The sequence below is a fragment of the Kogia breviceps genome, chromosome 15 (genome assembly GCF_026419965.1).
Source record: "Kogia breviceps isolate mKogBre1 chromosome 15, mKogBre1 haplotype 1, whole genome shotgun sequence".
In the NCBI taxonomy this organism is placed as follows: Eukaryota; Metazoa; Chordata; class Mammalia; order Artiodactyla; family Physeteridae; genus Kogia; species Kogia breviceps.
The window spans coordinates 57,214,481-57,231,562 of NC_081324.1; the positions used below are offsets into that span (position 1 = coordinate 57,214,481).

At 42.1% G+C, this 17,082-nt stretch overlaps 1 protein-coding gene across 50 annotated transcripts in view; it reads right to left on the reverse strand.

Moving 5' to 3' along the window:
* Positions 1–9,132: 9,132 nt before the first annotated feature.
* Positions 9,133–17,082, reverse strand: part of EPB41L3 (erythrocyte membrane protein band 4.1 like 3) — a 223,223-nt gene continuing 215,273 nt past the window's right edge. For 32 of the 50 annotated variants that reach the window (XM_067015583.1, XM_067015615.1, XM_067015581.1 and 29 more), the window contains 7 exons: positions 14,884–15,006; positions 13,874–14,254; positions 12,950–13,081; positions 12,367–12,465; positions 11,855–11,935; positions 11,464–11,580; positions 9,133–10,265 (listed from right to left, as the gene is read on the reverse strand). In XM_067015583.1, the coding sequence (XP_066871684.1) occupies positions 11,470–11,580; positions 11,855–11,935; positions 12,367–12,465; positions 12,950–13,081; positions 13,874–14,254; positions 14,884–15,006 (927 nt within the window). In that variant the 3' untranslated portion in view covers positions 9,133–10,265; positions 11,464–11,469. The remainder of the gene's footprint in view (positions 10,266–11,463; positions 11,581–11,854; positions 11,936–12,366; positions 12,466–12,949; positions 13,082–13,873; positions 14,255–14,883; positions 15,007–17,082) is intronic. The other 18 variants (XM_067015616.1, XM_067015575.1, XM_067015612.1 and 15 more) reach the window with 4 other exon arrangements.

A 17,082-nucleotide genomic window follows, 5' to 3' on the forward strand; every position in this document is an offset into this window, starting at 1 on the left:
CCTGGCTATAGTAAATAGTGCTGCAATGAATATTGTGGTACATGACTCTTTTTGAATTATGGTTTTCTCAGGGTATATGCCCAGTAGTGGGATTGCTGGGTCATATGGTAGTTCTATTTTGAGTTTTTTAAGGAACCTCCATACTGTTCTCGATAGTGGCTGTATCAATTTACATTCCCACCAACAGTGCAAGAGGGTTTCCTTTTCTTCACACTCTCACCAGCATTTATTGTTCGTAGACTTTTTGATGATGGCCATTCTGACCAGTGTGAGGTGATAGCTCATTGTAGTTTTGATTTGCATTTCTCTAACGATTAGTGATGTTCAGCATCCTTTCATGTGTTTGTTGGCAGTCTGTATGTCTTCTTTGGAGAAATGTCTATTTAGGTCTTCTGCCCATTTTTGGATTGGGTTGTTTGTTTTTTGATATTGAGCTTCCTGAGCTGCTTGTATATTTTGGAGATTAATCCTTTGTCAGCAAATATTTTCTCCCATCCTGAGGGTTGTCTTTTTCTCTTGTTTATGGCTTCCTTTGCTGTGCAAAAGCTTTTACATTTCATTAGGTCCCATTTGTTAATTTTTGCTTTTATTTCTATTTCTCTAGGAGGTGGGTCAAAAAGGATCTTGCTGTGATTTATGTCACAGAGTGTTCTGCCTATGTTTTCCTCTAAGAGTTTTATAGTGTCTGGCCTTACATTTAGATCTTTAATCCATTTTGAATTTATTTTTGTGTACGGTGTTAGGGAGTGTTCTAATTTCATTCTTTTACATGTAGCTGTCCAGTTTTCCCAGTACCACTTATAGAAGAGGCTGTCTTTTCTCCATTGTATATTCTGGCCTCCTTTATCAAAGATAAGGTGACCATATGTGCGTGAGTTTATCTCTGGGTTTTCTGTCCTGTTCCATTGATCTATATTTCTGTTTTTGTGCCAGTACCATACTGTCCTGATTACTGTAGCTTTGTAGTATACTCTGAAGTCAGGGAGCTTGATTCCTTCTGTTCCATTTTTCTTTCTCAAGATTGCTTTGGCTATTCGGGGTCTTTTGTGTTTCCATACAAATTGTGAGCATTTTTGTTCTAGTTCTGTGAAAAATGCCATTGGTAGTTTGATAGGGATTGCATTGTATCTGTAGATTGCTGTGGGCAGTATAGTCATTTTCACAATGTTGATTCTTCCAAGCCAAGAACGTGGTATATCTCTCCATCTGTTGGTATCCTCTTTAATTTCTTTCATCATTGTCTTACAGTTTTCTGCATACAGGTCTTTTGTCTCCTTAGGTAGGTTTATTCCTAGGTATTTTATTCTTTTTGTTGCCATGGTATTTGGGAGTGTTTCCTTCTCTTTTAGATTTTTCATCATTCGTGTATAGGAATGCAAGAGATTTCTGTGCATTAATTTTGTATCCTGCTACTTTACCAGATTCACTGATTAGCTCTAGTAGTTTTTTCTGGTAGCATCTTTAGGATGCTCTATGTATAGTATCATGTTATCCGCAAACAATGACAGTTTTACTTCTTTTCCGATTTGGATTCCTTTTATTTCTTTTTCTTCTCCAACTGCTGTGGCTAAAACTTCCAAAACTATGTTGAATAATAGTGGCAAGAGTGGGCAAGGTTGTCTTGTTCCTGATCTTAGTGGAAATGCTTTCAGTTTTTCACCATTGAGAATGATGTTTGCTGTGGGTTTGTTGTATATGGCCTTTATTATGTTGAGGTGGGCTCCCTCTATGCCCACTTTCTGGAGAGTTTAAATTGGTGTTGAATTTTGTCAAAAGCTTTTTCTGCATCTATTGAGATTATCATATGGTTTTTATCCTTCAATTTGTTAATATGGTGTATCACATTGATTGATTTATGTATATTGAAGAATCCTTGCATTCCTGGGATAAACCCCACTTGATCATGCTGTATGATCCTTTTAATGTGCTGCTGGATTCTGTTTGCTAGTATCTTGTTGAGGATTTTTGCATCTATGTTCATCAGTGATATTGGCCTGTAGTTTTCTTTTTTTGTGACATCCTTGTCTGGTTTTGGTATCAGGGTGATGGTGGCCTTGTAGAATGAGTTTGGGAGTGTTCCTCCCTCTGCTATATTTTGGAAGAGTTTGAGAAGGACAGGTGTTATATCTCTAAATGTTTGATAGAATTTGCCTGTGAAGCCATCTGGTACTGGACTTTTGTTTGTTGGAAGATTTTTAATCAGTTTCAATTTCAGTGCTTGTGATTGGTCTGTTCAAATTTTCTATTTTTTCCTGGTTCAGTTTCGGCAGGTTGTGCATATCTAAGAATTTGTCCATTTCTTCCAGGTTGTCCATTTTATTGGCATATAGTTGCTTGTAGTAATCTCTTGGGATCCTTTGTATTTCTGCAGTGTCAGTTGTTACTTCTCCTTTTTTCATTTCTCATTCTGTTGATTTGCGTCTTCCTCTATTTTCTTGATGAGTCTAGCTAATGGTTTATCAATTTTGTTTATCTTCTCAAAGAACCAGCTTTTAGTTTTATTGATCTTTGCTATCGTTTCCTTCATTTCTTTTTCATTTATTTCTGATTTAATCTAGATTTAATCTAGATTTCTTTCCTTCTGCTAACTTTGGGGTTTTTTTTGGTTGTTGTTCTTCTTTCTCTAATTGCTTTAGGTATAAAGTTAGGTTGTTTGAGATTTTTCTTGTTTCTTTAGGTAGGATTGTATTGCTATAAACTTCCCACTTAGAACTGCTTTTGTTGCATCCCATAGGATTTGGGTCATTGTGTTTTCATTGTCATTTGTTTCTAGGTGTTTTTTTTTTTTCTAGGTGTTTTTAAATTTCCTCTTTGACTTCTTCAGTGACCTCTTGGTTATTTAGCAGTGTACTGTATAGCTTCCATGTGTTTGTATTTTTTACAATTATTTTCCTATAACTGATGTCTAGTCTCATAGTGTTGTGGTCGGAAAAGATACCTGATATGATTTCAATTTTCTTAAATTTACCAAGGCTTGATTTGTGACCCAAGATATGATCCATCCTGGAGAATGTTCTATGAGCACTTGAGAAGAAAGTGTATTCTGTTGTTTTTGGATGGAATGTCCTATAAATAGAAATTAAGTCCATCTTGTTTAATGTATCATTTAAAGCTGTGTTTTCTTATTTATTTTCATTTTGGATGATCTGTCCATTGGTGAAAGTGGGGTCTTAAAGTCCCCTGTTATGATTGTGTTACTGTCAATTTCTCCTTTTATGGCTGTTAGTATTTGTCTTATGTATTGCGGTGCTACTATGTTGGGTGCATAAATTTTTACAATTGTTATATCTTCTTCTTGGATTGATCCCTTGATCATTATGTAGTGTCCTTCTTTGTCTCTTGTAATACTCTTTATTTTAAAGTCTATTTTGTCTGATATGAGAATTGCTACTCCAGCTTTCGATTTCCATTTGCATGGAATATCTTTTTCCATCCCCTCACTTTCAGTCTGTATGTGTCCCTATGTCTGAAGTAGGTCTCTTGTAGGCAGCATATATATGGGTCTTGTTCTTGTATCCATTCAGCCAGTGTACGTGTTTTGGTTGGAGCATTTAATCCATTTACATTTAAGGTAGTTATCAATATGTATGTTCCTATTATCATTTTCTTAATTGTTTTGGGTTTGTTATTGTAGGTCTTTTCCTTCTTTTGTGTTTAAAGGTAACATTTGTTGTAGAGCTGGTTTGGTGGTGCTGAATTGTCTTAGCTTTTGCTTATCTGTAAAGGTTTTAGTTTCTCCGTCGAATCTGAATGAGATCCTTGCCGGATAGAGTAATCTTGGTTGTAGGTTTTTCCCTTTCATCACTTTATGTCCTGCCACTCCCTTCTGGCTTGCAGAGTATCTGCTGAAAGATCAGCTGTTAACCTTATGGGGTTCCCTTGTATGTTATTTGTTGCTTTTCCCTTGCTGCTTTTAATATTTTTTCTTTGTATTTAATTTTTGATAGTTTGATTAATATGTGTCTTGGCATGTTTCTCCTTATATTTATCCTGTATCGGACTCTGTGCACTTCCTGGACTTGATTAACTATTTCCTTTCCCCTATTAGGGAAGTTTTCAACTATAATCTCTTCAAATATTTTCTCAGTCCCTTTCTTTTTCTCTTCTTCTTCTGGGAACCCTATAACTCGAATGTTGTTGCATTTAATGTTGTCCCAGAGGTCTCTGAGACTGTCCTCAATTCTTTTCATTCTTTTTTCTTTATTCTGCTCTGCAGTAGTTACCTCCACTATTTTATCTTCCAGGTCACTTATCCTTTCTTCTGCCTCAGTTATTCTGCTATTGATTCCTTCTAGAGAATTTTAAATTTCATTTATTGTGTTGTTCATCAGTTTGTTTGCTCTTTTGTTCTTCTAGGTTCTTGTTAAACGTTTCTTGTATTTTCTCCATTCTAGTTCCAGGATTTTGGATCGTCTTTACTATCATTACTCTGAATTCTTTTTCAGGTACACTGCCTACTTCCTCTTCATTTGTTTGGTCTGGTGGGTTGTTACCTTGTTCCTTCATGTGTTGCGTATTTTTCTGTCTTCTCATTTTGCTTAACTTACTGTGTGTGGGGTCTCCTTTTTGCAGGCTGCAGGTTCATAGTTTTGGTTGTTTTTGGTGTCTGCCCCCAGTGGGTAAGTTTGGTTCAGTGGGTTGTGTAGGCTTCCTGGTGGAGGGGACTGGTGCCTGTGTTCTGGTGGATGAGGCTGGATCTTGTCTTTCTGGTGGGCAGGACTGCGTCCGGTGGTGTGTTTTGGGGTGTCTGTGAACTTATTATGATTTTAGGCAGCCTCTCTGCTAATGGGTGGGGTTGTTTTCCTGTCTTGCTAGCTGTTTGGCATGGGGTGTCCAGCCCTGGAGCTTGCTGGTCGTTGAGTGGATCGTAGCGTTGAGACGGAGTGCTCTGGGAGAGCTCTTGCCGGTTGATATTACTTGGGGCTTGGTGGTCTCTCATGATCCAATATCCTGAACTCGGCTCTCCCACCTCAGAGGCTCAGGCCTGATACCCTGCCGGAGTACCAAGACCGTGTCAGCCACATGGCTTTGGAGACTGGTATCATGAACACTTATTGCTTCATCCTTGTGTTCAATAGTCAAACATGAGGTGACTTGACTTAGCAAATGTCTTCTAAACTTCATGTTTTCAGTGTTGCTTGAGACGTGACATTCATCATTATCTATCTCCCAAGCCTCCAGTAAAGAGTCATTAGATGTATGGTAAATCCCTTTAATTAGTCAGTTTTCCTACCACATGCATGTCACGGCAAGATGACTTAAATTTCAATATTATTCAAAGAGAGTGCGTAAGCCGGAAATTCAGCCCCCAAGTACTGTGGTTCCTCCTTGTTGCATGGGGTGCTGTGAAAATCCACATATTATCTTGGCTGATAAGCTCTTCCTTGAGCTTGCAATAGAAGAACCTGTCCAATCTCTTAAAAGATCATTAATCTCAAAGAAACATGAGAGGCTATTGTGAGTGTGCACGTGTGTGTGTAACCACACTCGTGGGGGAGCATTAACTCTGACATTCTTCCTCAGAGTTAATCAGCTCTGATAAGTGATTTGTCAAAATGAAATGTCATTTCTGAGAATACAATTTTACATGCACCAATGGCCTGCCACAAAAATGTATTTATATAAAAAAATGGAATAGCCCAGTTTTACTTAATGAGTAAATGCTCATTCAAACATGAGGCCCACCTCTATGTCAAGTCACAGCAGACACTTCTGACACAGGTTAATTTACTGTAGTGAGAAAGATAAAAGAGCATTTGTGGAGGTACAGCCAACCCTCATTGGTAAGTCAGAGCAATTTTAGATCCCTGTTCTAGACTCCATAACATAATAGATGTGCTAGAAGGAATGAAGGAAATGGATTATAGAGTAATTGTTAAAAAAAAATGGACTGAACAATTCTATAAGGTGCCTGATCTAACTCACTGTGTCCAGCAGGAGGGACATGGTGGTTCTGGGAAATCTGAAAGGAACAGGGAAGAGAAAATGGGAAAATTCGTCTGGGAGAGTGAAACTGCATGAAATCTCCACATTATTAGCGCTGCCCTCATTTCTCTTGCTGGGGCAGTGATGTCTCAGCATCAGTGCAGCTCCATCCATTAATTGCAATACTGAGGAAGAAGCAAGGAGTGTCCACACAGGCTGGGGCCTCACTATTAGGTTGAGCTCCATGCTGGCCGCACTGGACAAAAAGCATGCAAGGAGGGCTATTCCCTCAACTTGGTAATTTACTCTATGACTCCAGAGAAAACATCATGAAGATTTTGAGGGCTTGGCAGCTCCACAACGAATGTTTCTGAAGATCCCTGTGTGATTATCATGGAACTGCAGGTTACCAGTAGGCTGGACCACAAAGCCTTTAGGTTTGTAACTTGTTTTTCTGCTCATTTGAGAGACTCACAAATTCCTGTTTTCTTATGACTCTGGACCTGAACCTTAGAGCAAACTAAGAAGCAAACATTTCTTTTCTGGGAGTCAGATAGCTAACTGTAGTAGAAATCTTCAGTTTCTGCTAGTAACTAGGGTCTTTTACACACCTCACACAATGCAACAGTTTTCTGTATTAGTAGTAATGGCTAAAACCAAATATTCTGAGATTACCTGAGTTTAGCAATAAGCACAAGCCAGTTTTATACATTAGTGGGATCTAGCTTTAAAACCGTTGTTTTAGGGAATATGAGATAGTGACTGATTAATCTCCAAATCTGAATTTTAAATTTGTTGGTGCTGTGAGCAGAACCTGTGACTTGCTTGTGATCAATGGAATATGGCAAAGGTAATGGGAAGCCCCTCCCTTGATTACGTTATGTTGTATAATACTCTGTTTTGCTAGCAGACTCACTCTAGGGTGTCCTCCTCCATTTCTGGCTTCAAAGAAGCAAGTGTCCAAGGGTCCTACACAACCACAAGATGAATTCTGCAAACAACCAAAGAGAACTTAGAAGTGGATTCTTGGGACTTCCCTGGTGGCACAGTGGTTAAGAATCCACCTGCCAATGCAGAGGACACGGGTTTGATCCCTGGTCCGGAAAGATCCCACATGCCGCAGAGCAACTAAGCCTGTGCGCCACAACTACTGAGCCTGCACTCTAGAGCCCATGAGCCACGACTACTGAGCCCATGTCCCGCGACTACTGAAGCCTGTGCGCCTAGAGCCTGTACTCTGCAACAAGAGAACCCACCGCAATGAGAAGCCTGAGCATTGCAATGAAGAGTAGCTCCCGTTCTCCGCAACTAAAGCCCATGCACAGCAATGAAGACCCAACGCAGCCAATAAAATAAATTAAAAAAAAAAAAAAGAGAAGTGGATTCTTCCCCAGTCAAGCCTCCAGATGATACCCCAGGCAGGCCCGGCCGACACCTTGATGGTGGTAGCCTTATAGAGAGGACCCGGTAAAACCATGCCTGGACTCCTGACCCACAGAAACTGTGAGATGATATATGCATGCTGTTTTGTGCTGTTAATTTGTGGTAATTTGTTATTAAAGCAGTGAAAAGCAGATACAGATTTTGGTTCTAGAAATAGGGCACTGCTGTCACAAACACCCGAGTATGTGGGAGTGGTTTGGAAAACTTCTGAGGAGCATAATAGAAGGAAAAGAAAGCTGAAAATGTGTAACTCCCTTGATAATGCAGAATTTTATAAAAATGAATGGGGCTTCCCTGGTGGCACAGTGGTTAAGAATCCGCCTGCCAATGCAGGGGACACGGGTTTGAGCCCTGGTTCAGGAAGATCCCACATGCCGTGGAGCAACTAAGCCCATGAGCCATAATTACCGAGTCTGCGCTCTAGAGCCCGTGCGCCACAAATACTGAGCCCACACGCCACAACTACTGGAGCTCACATGCCTAGAGCCTGTGCTCTGCAACAAGAGAAGCCACCCCAATGAGAAGCCTGCGCACGGCAACGAAGAGTAGCCCCTGCTCGCCACAACCAGAGAAAGCCCACACGTGGCAACGAAGAGCCAATGCAGCCAAAAATAAATTAAAAAAAAATAATAATAATTAAAAAAAACCAAAAAAGAATGAGCCCTCACTGCTGAGGACAGAGAAACCTGAAAACACTAGGTTTGGTAAACACGGCAAACATGGACAGCATGGTGACTATAATTAATAATAGAAATAAATATATGGTATCATATATTTAAAACTTGCTGACAGTCAAACTTAGAAGTTCTCATCACAAGAAAAAAAACTGTGACTATGTATGGTGACCGTGGTACCCAGCTTTATTGTGGTGATCATTTCAGAATATATACACAATATCAAATCATTATGTTGTACTGAGAAAATAATATATGTCAATTATACCTCAATAAAAATTTTAGAAAAATAAAAGAGTGAACTTTTGGGGCACAAAGTAAGCATATCAGATGCAGGCATATCAATAAAGCGTTAATTTTCATATCAATAAAGGGTTAATTTTTCTCAACACGTTTCTTTGGATTGGCTTTAAACACAATGAAAATGATGCTTCAGTTCCTAAAATGAATACTCAGTACTGACAGTAAGGACAAACTGAGAACTCCTTCGGAGATAAACGATAAGACTGACTCCCTCAGTAAAACTAAGCTCTGTGGTCAAATGTAGTAATTTTCTGAGGAAGAATAAAACACTTTTTTAAGAGTTTTTTGAGAAGTCCAGAAGTGAGGTAAGAAATGCCAGCGAATGCATTTAGGCGTTAGGTGGGCGGTTGGTAACAGAAAGGCTGAGTCTTCGTCCCCGGCATGTGCGCAGCTGGATGTCAATGAGCTGCAGGAACACTCAGGGCCCTGCAGAGCCAGCTGCTAACCTGCTCGCCTCTGGAGAGGATGTGAGGCAGAGGTGTCTCTCTGGTAGATTAAAAACCCCCAGAAACACTGGGATTATATATAGCACAGCCTCTCTTCTAACAGAAAAACAGAAACTTTGAAAATGAGATTCTGTGATACTAGTTGTACTTTTCAAGGCCTGCATAGGCAACCAACCATTTATCTACACGTATTTTGTTCCCCATCTGTCTACACTTTTTATCCTGGAAAAAGACAGGCTCTCTCTACCCTGAAGATGAATGAGGCCTTTGATGTCATGCAAATGTTAGCTCTGGGCCAAACACGTACAATCCTGAAAGTAGTACACTTAGAGAATAAGAGGTTTAAATGCATTTACCATTTTTATTTTGCTATGCGGAAACATACATTCACCATGGCTGTGCGATGTGGTTGACAGTGAAATGGAGAATATAACTTCTTGAAGGCTATTTATAACTAAACACTAAATAGTTTTATTACAGTGGAAATTCTGTACAGTTTAAGGCTTGGCTCTGAACTAGACTGCAAATATGGACCAGATTTGGAAATAAAACACTTTTTTTGAAGTAAAAGAAGAAAACTCCATTAAAAAAATACAAGGATGAAGAAATGAAGAAAGAAAACAAAGCAACAGAAGCCCAATGGGTTTTCCCGGAGTGAAATTTCATCATACGGTGAGCTAACAAAAATACAGGTTTTCTTTCCAAAATAATGACAATTTACATATTTAGGACTTGTTAGGGAACTCTGGGAAGCTTTCCAGACTGAACACAGACCAAAGCAGATGACGGGGAAGAAATCACATCGATATGCTAAAGTCAGTACTACTTTATAACGGTTAAATTAGATTACACAAAGCAGGATTGTGAGCATTAAATATTTCCAGAGGATCGGAGAGTCGTTACTGCTGACAGGTGAGAGAAATAAACCACAGGAAACAAGTATAAGATTCAAGTTATTTACTGAATAAACTCGGTTATTGGCACATCTAATCTGGGAAAAAAACCTGACACACTGGACTAGACAGCTTCTAGCAGTTTAGGGCAATCTTTGTTGATCTGTAAACAAAAGATCTGTCACCTAAGAAACTGCAATTTTGTTTAGACTTTAATAATAATCAGCTATGAAAGGCATGGATTGTTTTAAGTGTTACATGAGATCACGGTTTCTATTGTTGGTTATGAACGTGCAGGTGTAGCTGAGAACTTAGACACTGTGTGAAACGTAAAAATGCTGCTTGTTTTGTAATTGTATCGTTGCTTCATGCAATATCAGTTTAGTGATGCTGACTCAGATTGCTTTATTATGGGAAGATCTCTGCCAGTGTCTTTATTAAATGGTCAAGGTCAGTTCTTCTGGATTGAAATTGTCCATGGGCAGGTACAAATCAGTGGGTTAGAAGAGCAAACTCCATATAGACTCTTGTTTTTTCCTAATGGTTTGCATGACTGGCCTCAGGTGCAGCCTAGGTTATTCCTGTAGAAGAGAGATTTGATCAGTTACTCATTTGAAAACATCTGAGAGTTTCCCTCAGGTCGAGGTCATGGGAAAAGTATCTTGTAAGGTTATAAAATGCTCTTTTTGACAAGATACCGTAAAACACCAGTGTACGTCACTGATAGGCTTTCTCTGAAATAACCACATCATCGTCACCCAAGTGGCTGAACTCACTGAAGAGAATCTTTTTTTTTTGCTTTCTATCTTCCAAATTACCTTCTTAACTTGAATATAATGAGTGATTTTAATATTTTTTTCCTTTGAGAGAAGCCACTCATCAATCAACATGAACCAATGTTAGAGAATGTACTTATTTCATTTACACGTGTAAAGCATTTAAGAGACTTTTATCACATAACCAAGTGTGCAAGGAGCTGCATTCAGCATTCAAAGCCTTCCAGGGATGCTCAGGGCCCCTCGAGTTCTCGAGGGGCGGGTTAGTATGCATGAGAAGTCTGTGCACACACAGAAGATGCTGTCTGCTCATGATGTCGGCCAAACAGTGGCTGGAAAGGCACGTGCTTTCTGGAGGAAAGCAGGACCACAAGACTGCATTTTTGCTTCCTCCTGAGACACAATACTACACTCGGGAAAAATACCATCCTAAAGAGTACAGGAAATAGATGACATCCACAATGAGAGTGAGTGCTCTGGTCTCATTGTAAAACAAAGCAAAAACAGAAACACAAACAGGCTAGAACCAAACACAGTGGAAGAGAAAGCTTACAATGGGATAATGTTGCCAACAGAAGGAGAACAGGCTATATTTTATTTTCCCTAGTATTTGGAACACACAAATTGCACCTCTCAGAACAAAACCATCTTAGTTCTGATTAGGCTACATGGCAAGTGAAACCAGATCTGACCTTTCAAATGTGGATAATGAGAGGAGCACAGAGCATGCATTAAAAGGGAACATGCGCAGGACCATGCAAGCAGACTCTGCTTTCTCTTTATCCTCTAACTGGCAGGGGATGTAAAAAGTCCACAGTATAGAGCCTCCAAATATGAAACAAACCAGCAGCCGCAAACCAATTTTCCATCCTCTTGGTACCCAGAGCCCTGCGAATGCCAGTGAGAGAAAAAGGAGAGGGAAGAGGCAGCAGGAGGGAGAGAGGGAAGCCCTGGGCCACATGCCAGCCGAGGCCAAGCCTAGAGAACCAGCGCCACCTCTTACCTGGGCTCAATCCTCTCCATCTTCAGGGGTGATCTCTGTCTCTTTATGGACCACTACTTTGGTCACTGACATGTCAGGGTGCTGCTCTTTGGCCTCTTTAATTGCCTGAGCCAGTGCCTATCCCCAGGAAATCACAGAAGGGCAAAGACAAAAAGGAGGTGGGACGTGCAAGATCAGAGCCAGGTGGAGACTTATGAGCAAGATCTATATACACAATCTACAAATGGGATACAATGACTGCAAAGGGGGGTCATACGCTGCATATTGGAAAGTTAATTCAGAAAACCGTTTAGACTACAGGCTGGACTAGAAGGACAGCTCTGGGAAGAGTATGACCAGTTAGTGTTTCTCTGTCTCCCTGCCAGGGTATCTACCCTCTCTCACACGCTACCTGGTCATGGTCAATGTCCGCGTCTCCCGTGATGACGATTCGCTTCTCGATTCTCGTCTCTGAAATGCCTCCTTTCACAGTCTGAAAGCAACAGATAAGCATGATGAATTTACCGTCACTGTTGACTGGGGGAAGTGGCGGAAAATGCTGACACAGCTTTAAGTTGCATCATTCATATTTTAAGAATTGAGACAGAATCCTATGGCAGTTATTTACAATTGTTAATTTCAGAAGTGAAGCCAGAATAGAGCGAGCCCTTCGGGTTTGGCTGGCTGGTGTTTCTGGAACATCTACCATATGCTATGCACTGGAGTTAAGGGTCATGCAAAGGGCATCAGAATGCATATTCTTAAACGGAACCTGGCATGTGAGGACAGGTGCACCACAAATACAGCAGCCGTGAGAGAGCCAATGCAGCTGCCTGGCATCCTGATATTCACCTATCTGTTGGTGTGGCCCAACCCAGAAGTTCTGAACAGATACCTTCCTGTATCCGTTCCCTCCCCACTTACTTTGGTGATGTGGGTGGTGGTCGTGGTGCTAGTGGTTTCAGATGTGATCGTCTGTGCGCTCATGAGCACACCTGGCTCCAAATCAGCACCAAGATCAACCTGAACAAGCAAAGGGGGAGACGCCACACTTGAATATTGATGTTACCTCTCCAGACGTCTGCTCTCTTGGTTTAGGGCATGACGATGATTGAATTATCTGCACAATCACTGTGCGGTTCCATCAGCATCTGGGAGCTGCCACTGACTAAAGACTGAATCAGACTTGGCCATTGTTAATGCTCATTAAAACGCTGGGACTTCAGAAATGTGAGCAGGGGCTGGGTGAGCTAGTGTTCTTCCTTATCTATGGCTAGGGAGATAGATTTCTGAGCCTCTTTCTACATTTCAAGTTATGTGAAGACCTGCTTAAGTCACCTGCTCTTCCTGGATCGGTAATAAAATTACACCTACTGCACCATTCTTGATAGAGACAGCTGGGTCCTCTGAGTCTCACCAATTAAGTATCATGTAGTGACACTTAAACGCACGAAGCCATTCAAGGGGTAAAACAGGTGCCAGGGCTCTGGCCTTCATAGACTCTTACCTGTGATGATTCATATGTTATGGTTTTTGTTTCTGTGTGAACTACAGGCACTTCCTTGGTAGAAATTTCTAGCTTTACTCCTCCTGGTGAAACACTGCCAAAGCTGATGGTTTCTGTCTTCACAGTTGATGACTGTACCAATGGGAAGCAGGCAGAGTGGCTGTTCAATTTTGCAAACACACACCTTTGTTTTTTTCCCTCCCCTCTTGGTGGATATATATAAGCACGGGTTGGTATGAAATAAATGTTCACATTTTACAGGGGGGTCAGTTGGGGAATGAGGTACAGGACAGATACATGTCAGTCTCCCAGAATTCATATGGAATGTGCCAGGTGCAAGAAAATATTTCGAAGGAAATTGAAAAAACCCACTTTTTTACATTCCTTCTCCTCCATCTCATAAACTAATTGTAATAGATTAAAAAATAATAAATTGGCCTTTTATTGAAAAACTTCTTAGACAGAAGGAACAAGTACTAAGACACTGAACCACCGCCCCTCACCCCACCCCCATGTACTTCAGGAATTTCAATAAAAGAGAATAAAGAATAAATTCTAGCACTTGGTGCCTGGGCAAGCCTGGTTTTGGTCCTTCTGAATAAGTACACTGCTCAGAAATAAATTTATCAAGTTTTCTAATATCTTGGCAGGCTATGCATCTCCCAGGTTTACTGCCAGTTACAGTAACTGCAAAGAGAGTAGAAACCATTTCCTGGAACGTTAGAGTGTGAATAATCATTATATATGTTTGCATGGGACTCCAGACCAGCATGGAGACCCCATAATTGCCATGCAAGAAGGCAACAAGAGGAGAAACAAACTGCTCTTGGAAAAGGCAGAAAATTAAACCTAGCCCTGCCCTTATGCTTAACTAAATTTCAGGGACTTACTTCAGCACTAAAAGTAACATTAACCGCTAGTTACCTCAAAATGAGGTTTCTGTTCCAAAGCTTCAGAAATGTGGATGGCTGCACTCTGCTCCTCCTCTGGCTCTTGGGAAGCAGCTGCCACCTCTCCCTGCTCGAGGACAGCTTTGTCGGCCACCTCCCCTTTTTCCTCCTTCGCTCCCTCAGTCAGAGCAGCGACCTCCTCCCCTTTCACATCAGAAGCATCAGCAGATGCCGCCTGGGTCACAGCATCCATGTCATCTCCAGCTGCGTAAGAAGCATCCCCACTCTCATGCACATTCGTCACATGTCTTTCCTCCACCAATGCCGTATCCCCCACCAAGAAGGTGCTAAGTGGCTGGGGGTGCTGGGTTGTTTCCGTCTTTATTTTGCCAGACTCCATCTTGGTTTCTGTTTTCTGCATGGAAAAAAAACTGTGGTGTCAGTGTGACTTTCCATAAAGCAAAGGTCAGAAAGCAAAAAAAAAAAAAACAACAAAAAAAACAAAAGCAGCCACTCACCAGGGTACCTAAAGCCAGTACCAGTGCTTATAACCAGCAATGCTTAGAGAAAATATAAATTAGCTTTCATTCCCCCCACCAGAATCTCTGATGCCTGCCCTCCGCTGACACATAGCCTCGAACCCGTGCTGCTTCTTCGGATGTCGCAAAAGAAACAAGAGTGCAGTATAAAACGCAATTAAAAAACCAAAACAAAATGAAAGCATCGGAGCACATGCATATTGGTTTTGGCTGCTTCCTTAGACCTAACAGTTGACATAAAATGCTTTAAGAAATTAAATGCTGTTAAAACGTCTCAGCACAACTGCTTTCTGAACATCTGAAGTATGTCCTTGTAATGGAACTAAAGACTATGTGATGCAAACGTGGGACAGGCACAGAGGGGTGTAAGTGAAGACCCCTCTCAGGTGTTTAAAGCAAAGCCACTTGGATGCAACACACACACACACACACACACACCAAAAAGGCACACAGAAAAGGCAAAGAGGCAGAGACAGAGACACCGAGGACGGAAACAAATGGCCACCTGCACCCAGCTTTGAGAAGTGGAAGTAACCCCGCCTATGAATTCTGTCGGTTTTCTCGCAGACTCTAATAAGCTGAAGATTTCAGAGCCATCCATGAGCTTTTCTCCAGAAGACTGTTTAGTCTGAGTGAACAGAGAAATGGAGAGTCAAGCACAGAGGTCAGGACACAGGAGGGCATGTACTCATTCACAGCTGGTTAGAACTGTAGGCGCGGGACCCAGAGCGAGGGATGGAGGGATCTACAGACAGATTTAGAAACACATAGGAATGGGAAATCAACAGCAAATCGGGGTGAGCAGGGGCTCTGGTTTGGTAAAGCGGAGAGAGTTCCTGGGGTTAGGGCGGTGCTGGGTGAAGCGGATCCTTTCACCCGGCACCGGCACCGGCACCGCAAGCCCCGACAGCACCACCCCACCTCGGGGACAAGAGCTGGAAATAAAATGGCAGGTGTCTCAATGCTCATGTCAGACCGCGGTAGTGACTTAACCATGAAAACAACAAAAAAGCTTGGGTTGGCGGCTCTCGACGTAAGCCAAACAGCAAGAGAAATGGAAAGGCTCGGGGTGGAAGGGCTGCCTCGGCAAACGTCATGCTGGAATCGGAAACGGCAGCCCAAAGGCGGCACCGGTTACCACGACTTGGGACGTGGCCGACTCTGGGACAACATATCGGGTGGTGGCGGCGATGACTGCCGGCTCCCGGGAATATCTCCACTTGGACAGGCTCTTTCTGCGGGGACTGAAGGGCCCCACCTTCAAGGCCGTGGCCTCGCCCTCCGGGCTGGCATCCCTCCCGGGCACGTAGCTTTTCTCAAGAGCATCATCCTCGGGGCTCTGCTGCCGGGACTCGGCTTCGCTGATGGGGGCCAGCGACTCCGACAGCCTCCGCTCTGGAGTGTGGACCTCGGTCCCCGTCCTGGTCCTGTCCTCGGTGAGGGCTCCCAGGACCTCGAACTCTGCCAGGACAGGGCGGGTCTTCACGGACTCGGCTGGTCCCGGCTCAAGAGGGGAGGGGGACACCACCTTCTCCCCTTCTTTGACTTTTCCCGTCATAGTGACAATTTTTCCAGACACGGTATCGTAGGACTTCCCGAGTGTGTATATTTTCTGTTTGTTCTCTTCCTCCAAGTGCACTTCTCGGGCCAAGTCTTCGAAGCTCTGCACTTCAGTGGCGCTAGATCCTAACAGGTCGGCGAGGGTGTCATCAGCTCTGCTGCCCACGGGCACCACCTTGTACGCCACAATCTTTTTCGAATCACCATCAACTACCTCAGTGGGTATTTTGTCTACAATAACCCAGTCCTCTGTGCCCTATATTTGGAATATAAAAGCTAAATTAGAAGTTCTGATGGTATCTCATTTCTAAAATAAGAATCCTTTAAGGCAACCAGGGTGAGAGCTACACTCAGGCCTGGGAGGTGACTGCACAGGGCTGGGGTTATTTTTATTAATTATGGCTGCAATCTCTTCCCATCTGAAGTTTATTAACTCTGACCTGCAACTTGGAATACGGTCTGCGTGTAGACTCACAATTTCAGATTTCTTGAAATACTTTGGTGGTAAATTTTGCAAAGACTATATTTATCTTATGCTAAATGTCTGATCATTTTGTATGTCAAGATTAAACAACATTTTCGAAGCTGTTGTACAAGTTATTTAGCTTTACTTGTGTGGACATAGAAAAGGCAGTTTTCCATGTGAAATAGAACACTGTACTTCGTATCTGTTGTTCTCACAAAGAATGTGCCAGCATTTCCACAAATTTCTGTGAAAACCATTTTCCATGTTTGTGAGTTACGCTTCCTTATATGGGAGACGGAATCCACCCCAGCACTTATTATCCAGTAAGTATTCAGTGCACCTGTGTCCCAGGCATTGTAATGAACTATTTCCCACTGTTAGGACACTGTCAGAGCCTTTTAGAAATAGGTCACAGTGGTCTGTACACTGTTCTGATTTTATTTACAACCGAAGTTCATCGTCTCAGGAGTTTCTTTGCCAGTTTCCTTAGTGTTAGTTCCAATAAGGCAGAAGAAATGGAAGTTATGAAACTTCTGTATTTGGGGAGCCTACCAGGACATTAGCAGGTAACTGGTCTAACAGGTTACAGAGGGAAGAGAAACCAAGCCAGGAGCAAGGGAGCACCTTGGTTTACATAACTTGGACGTTTGCTACTTTCGTATTTATCCTAGCCTGAAT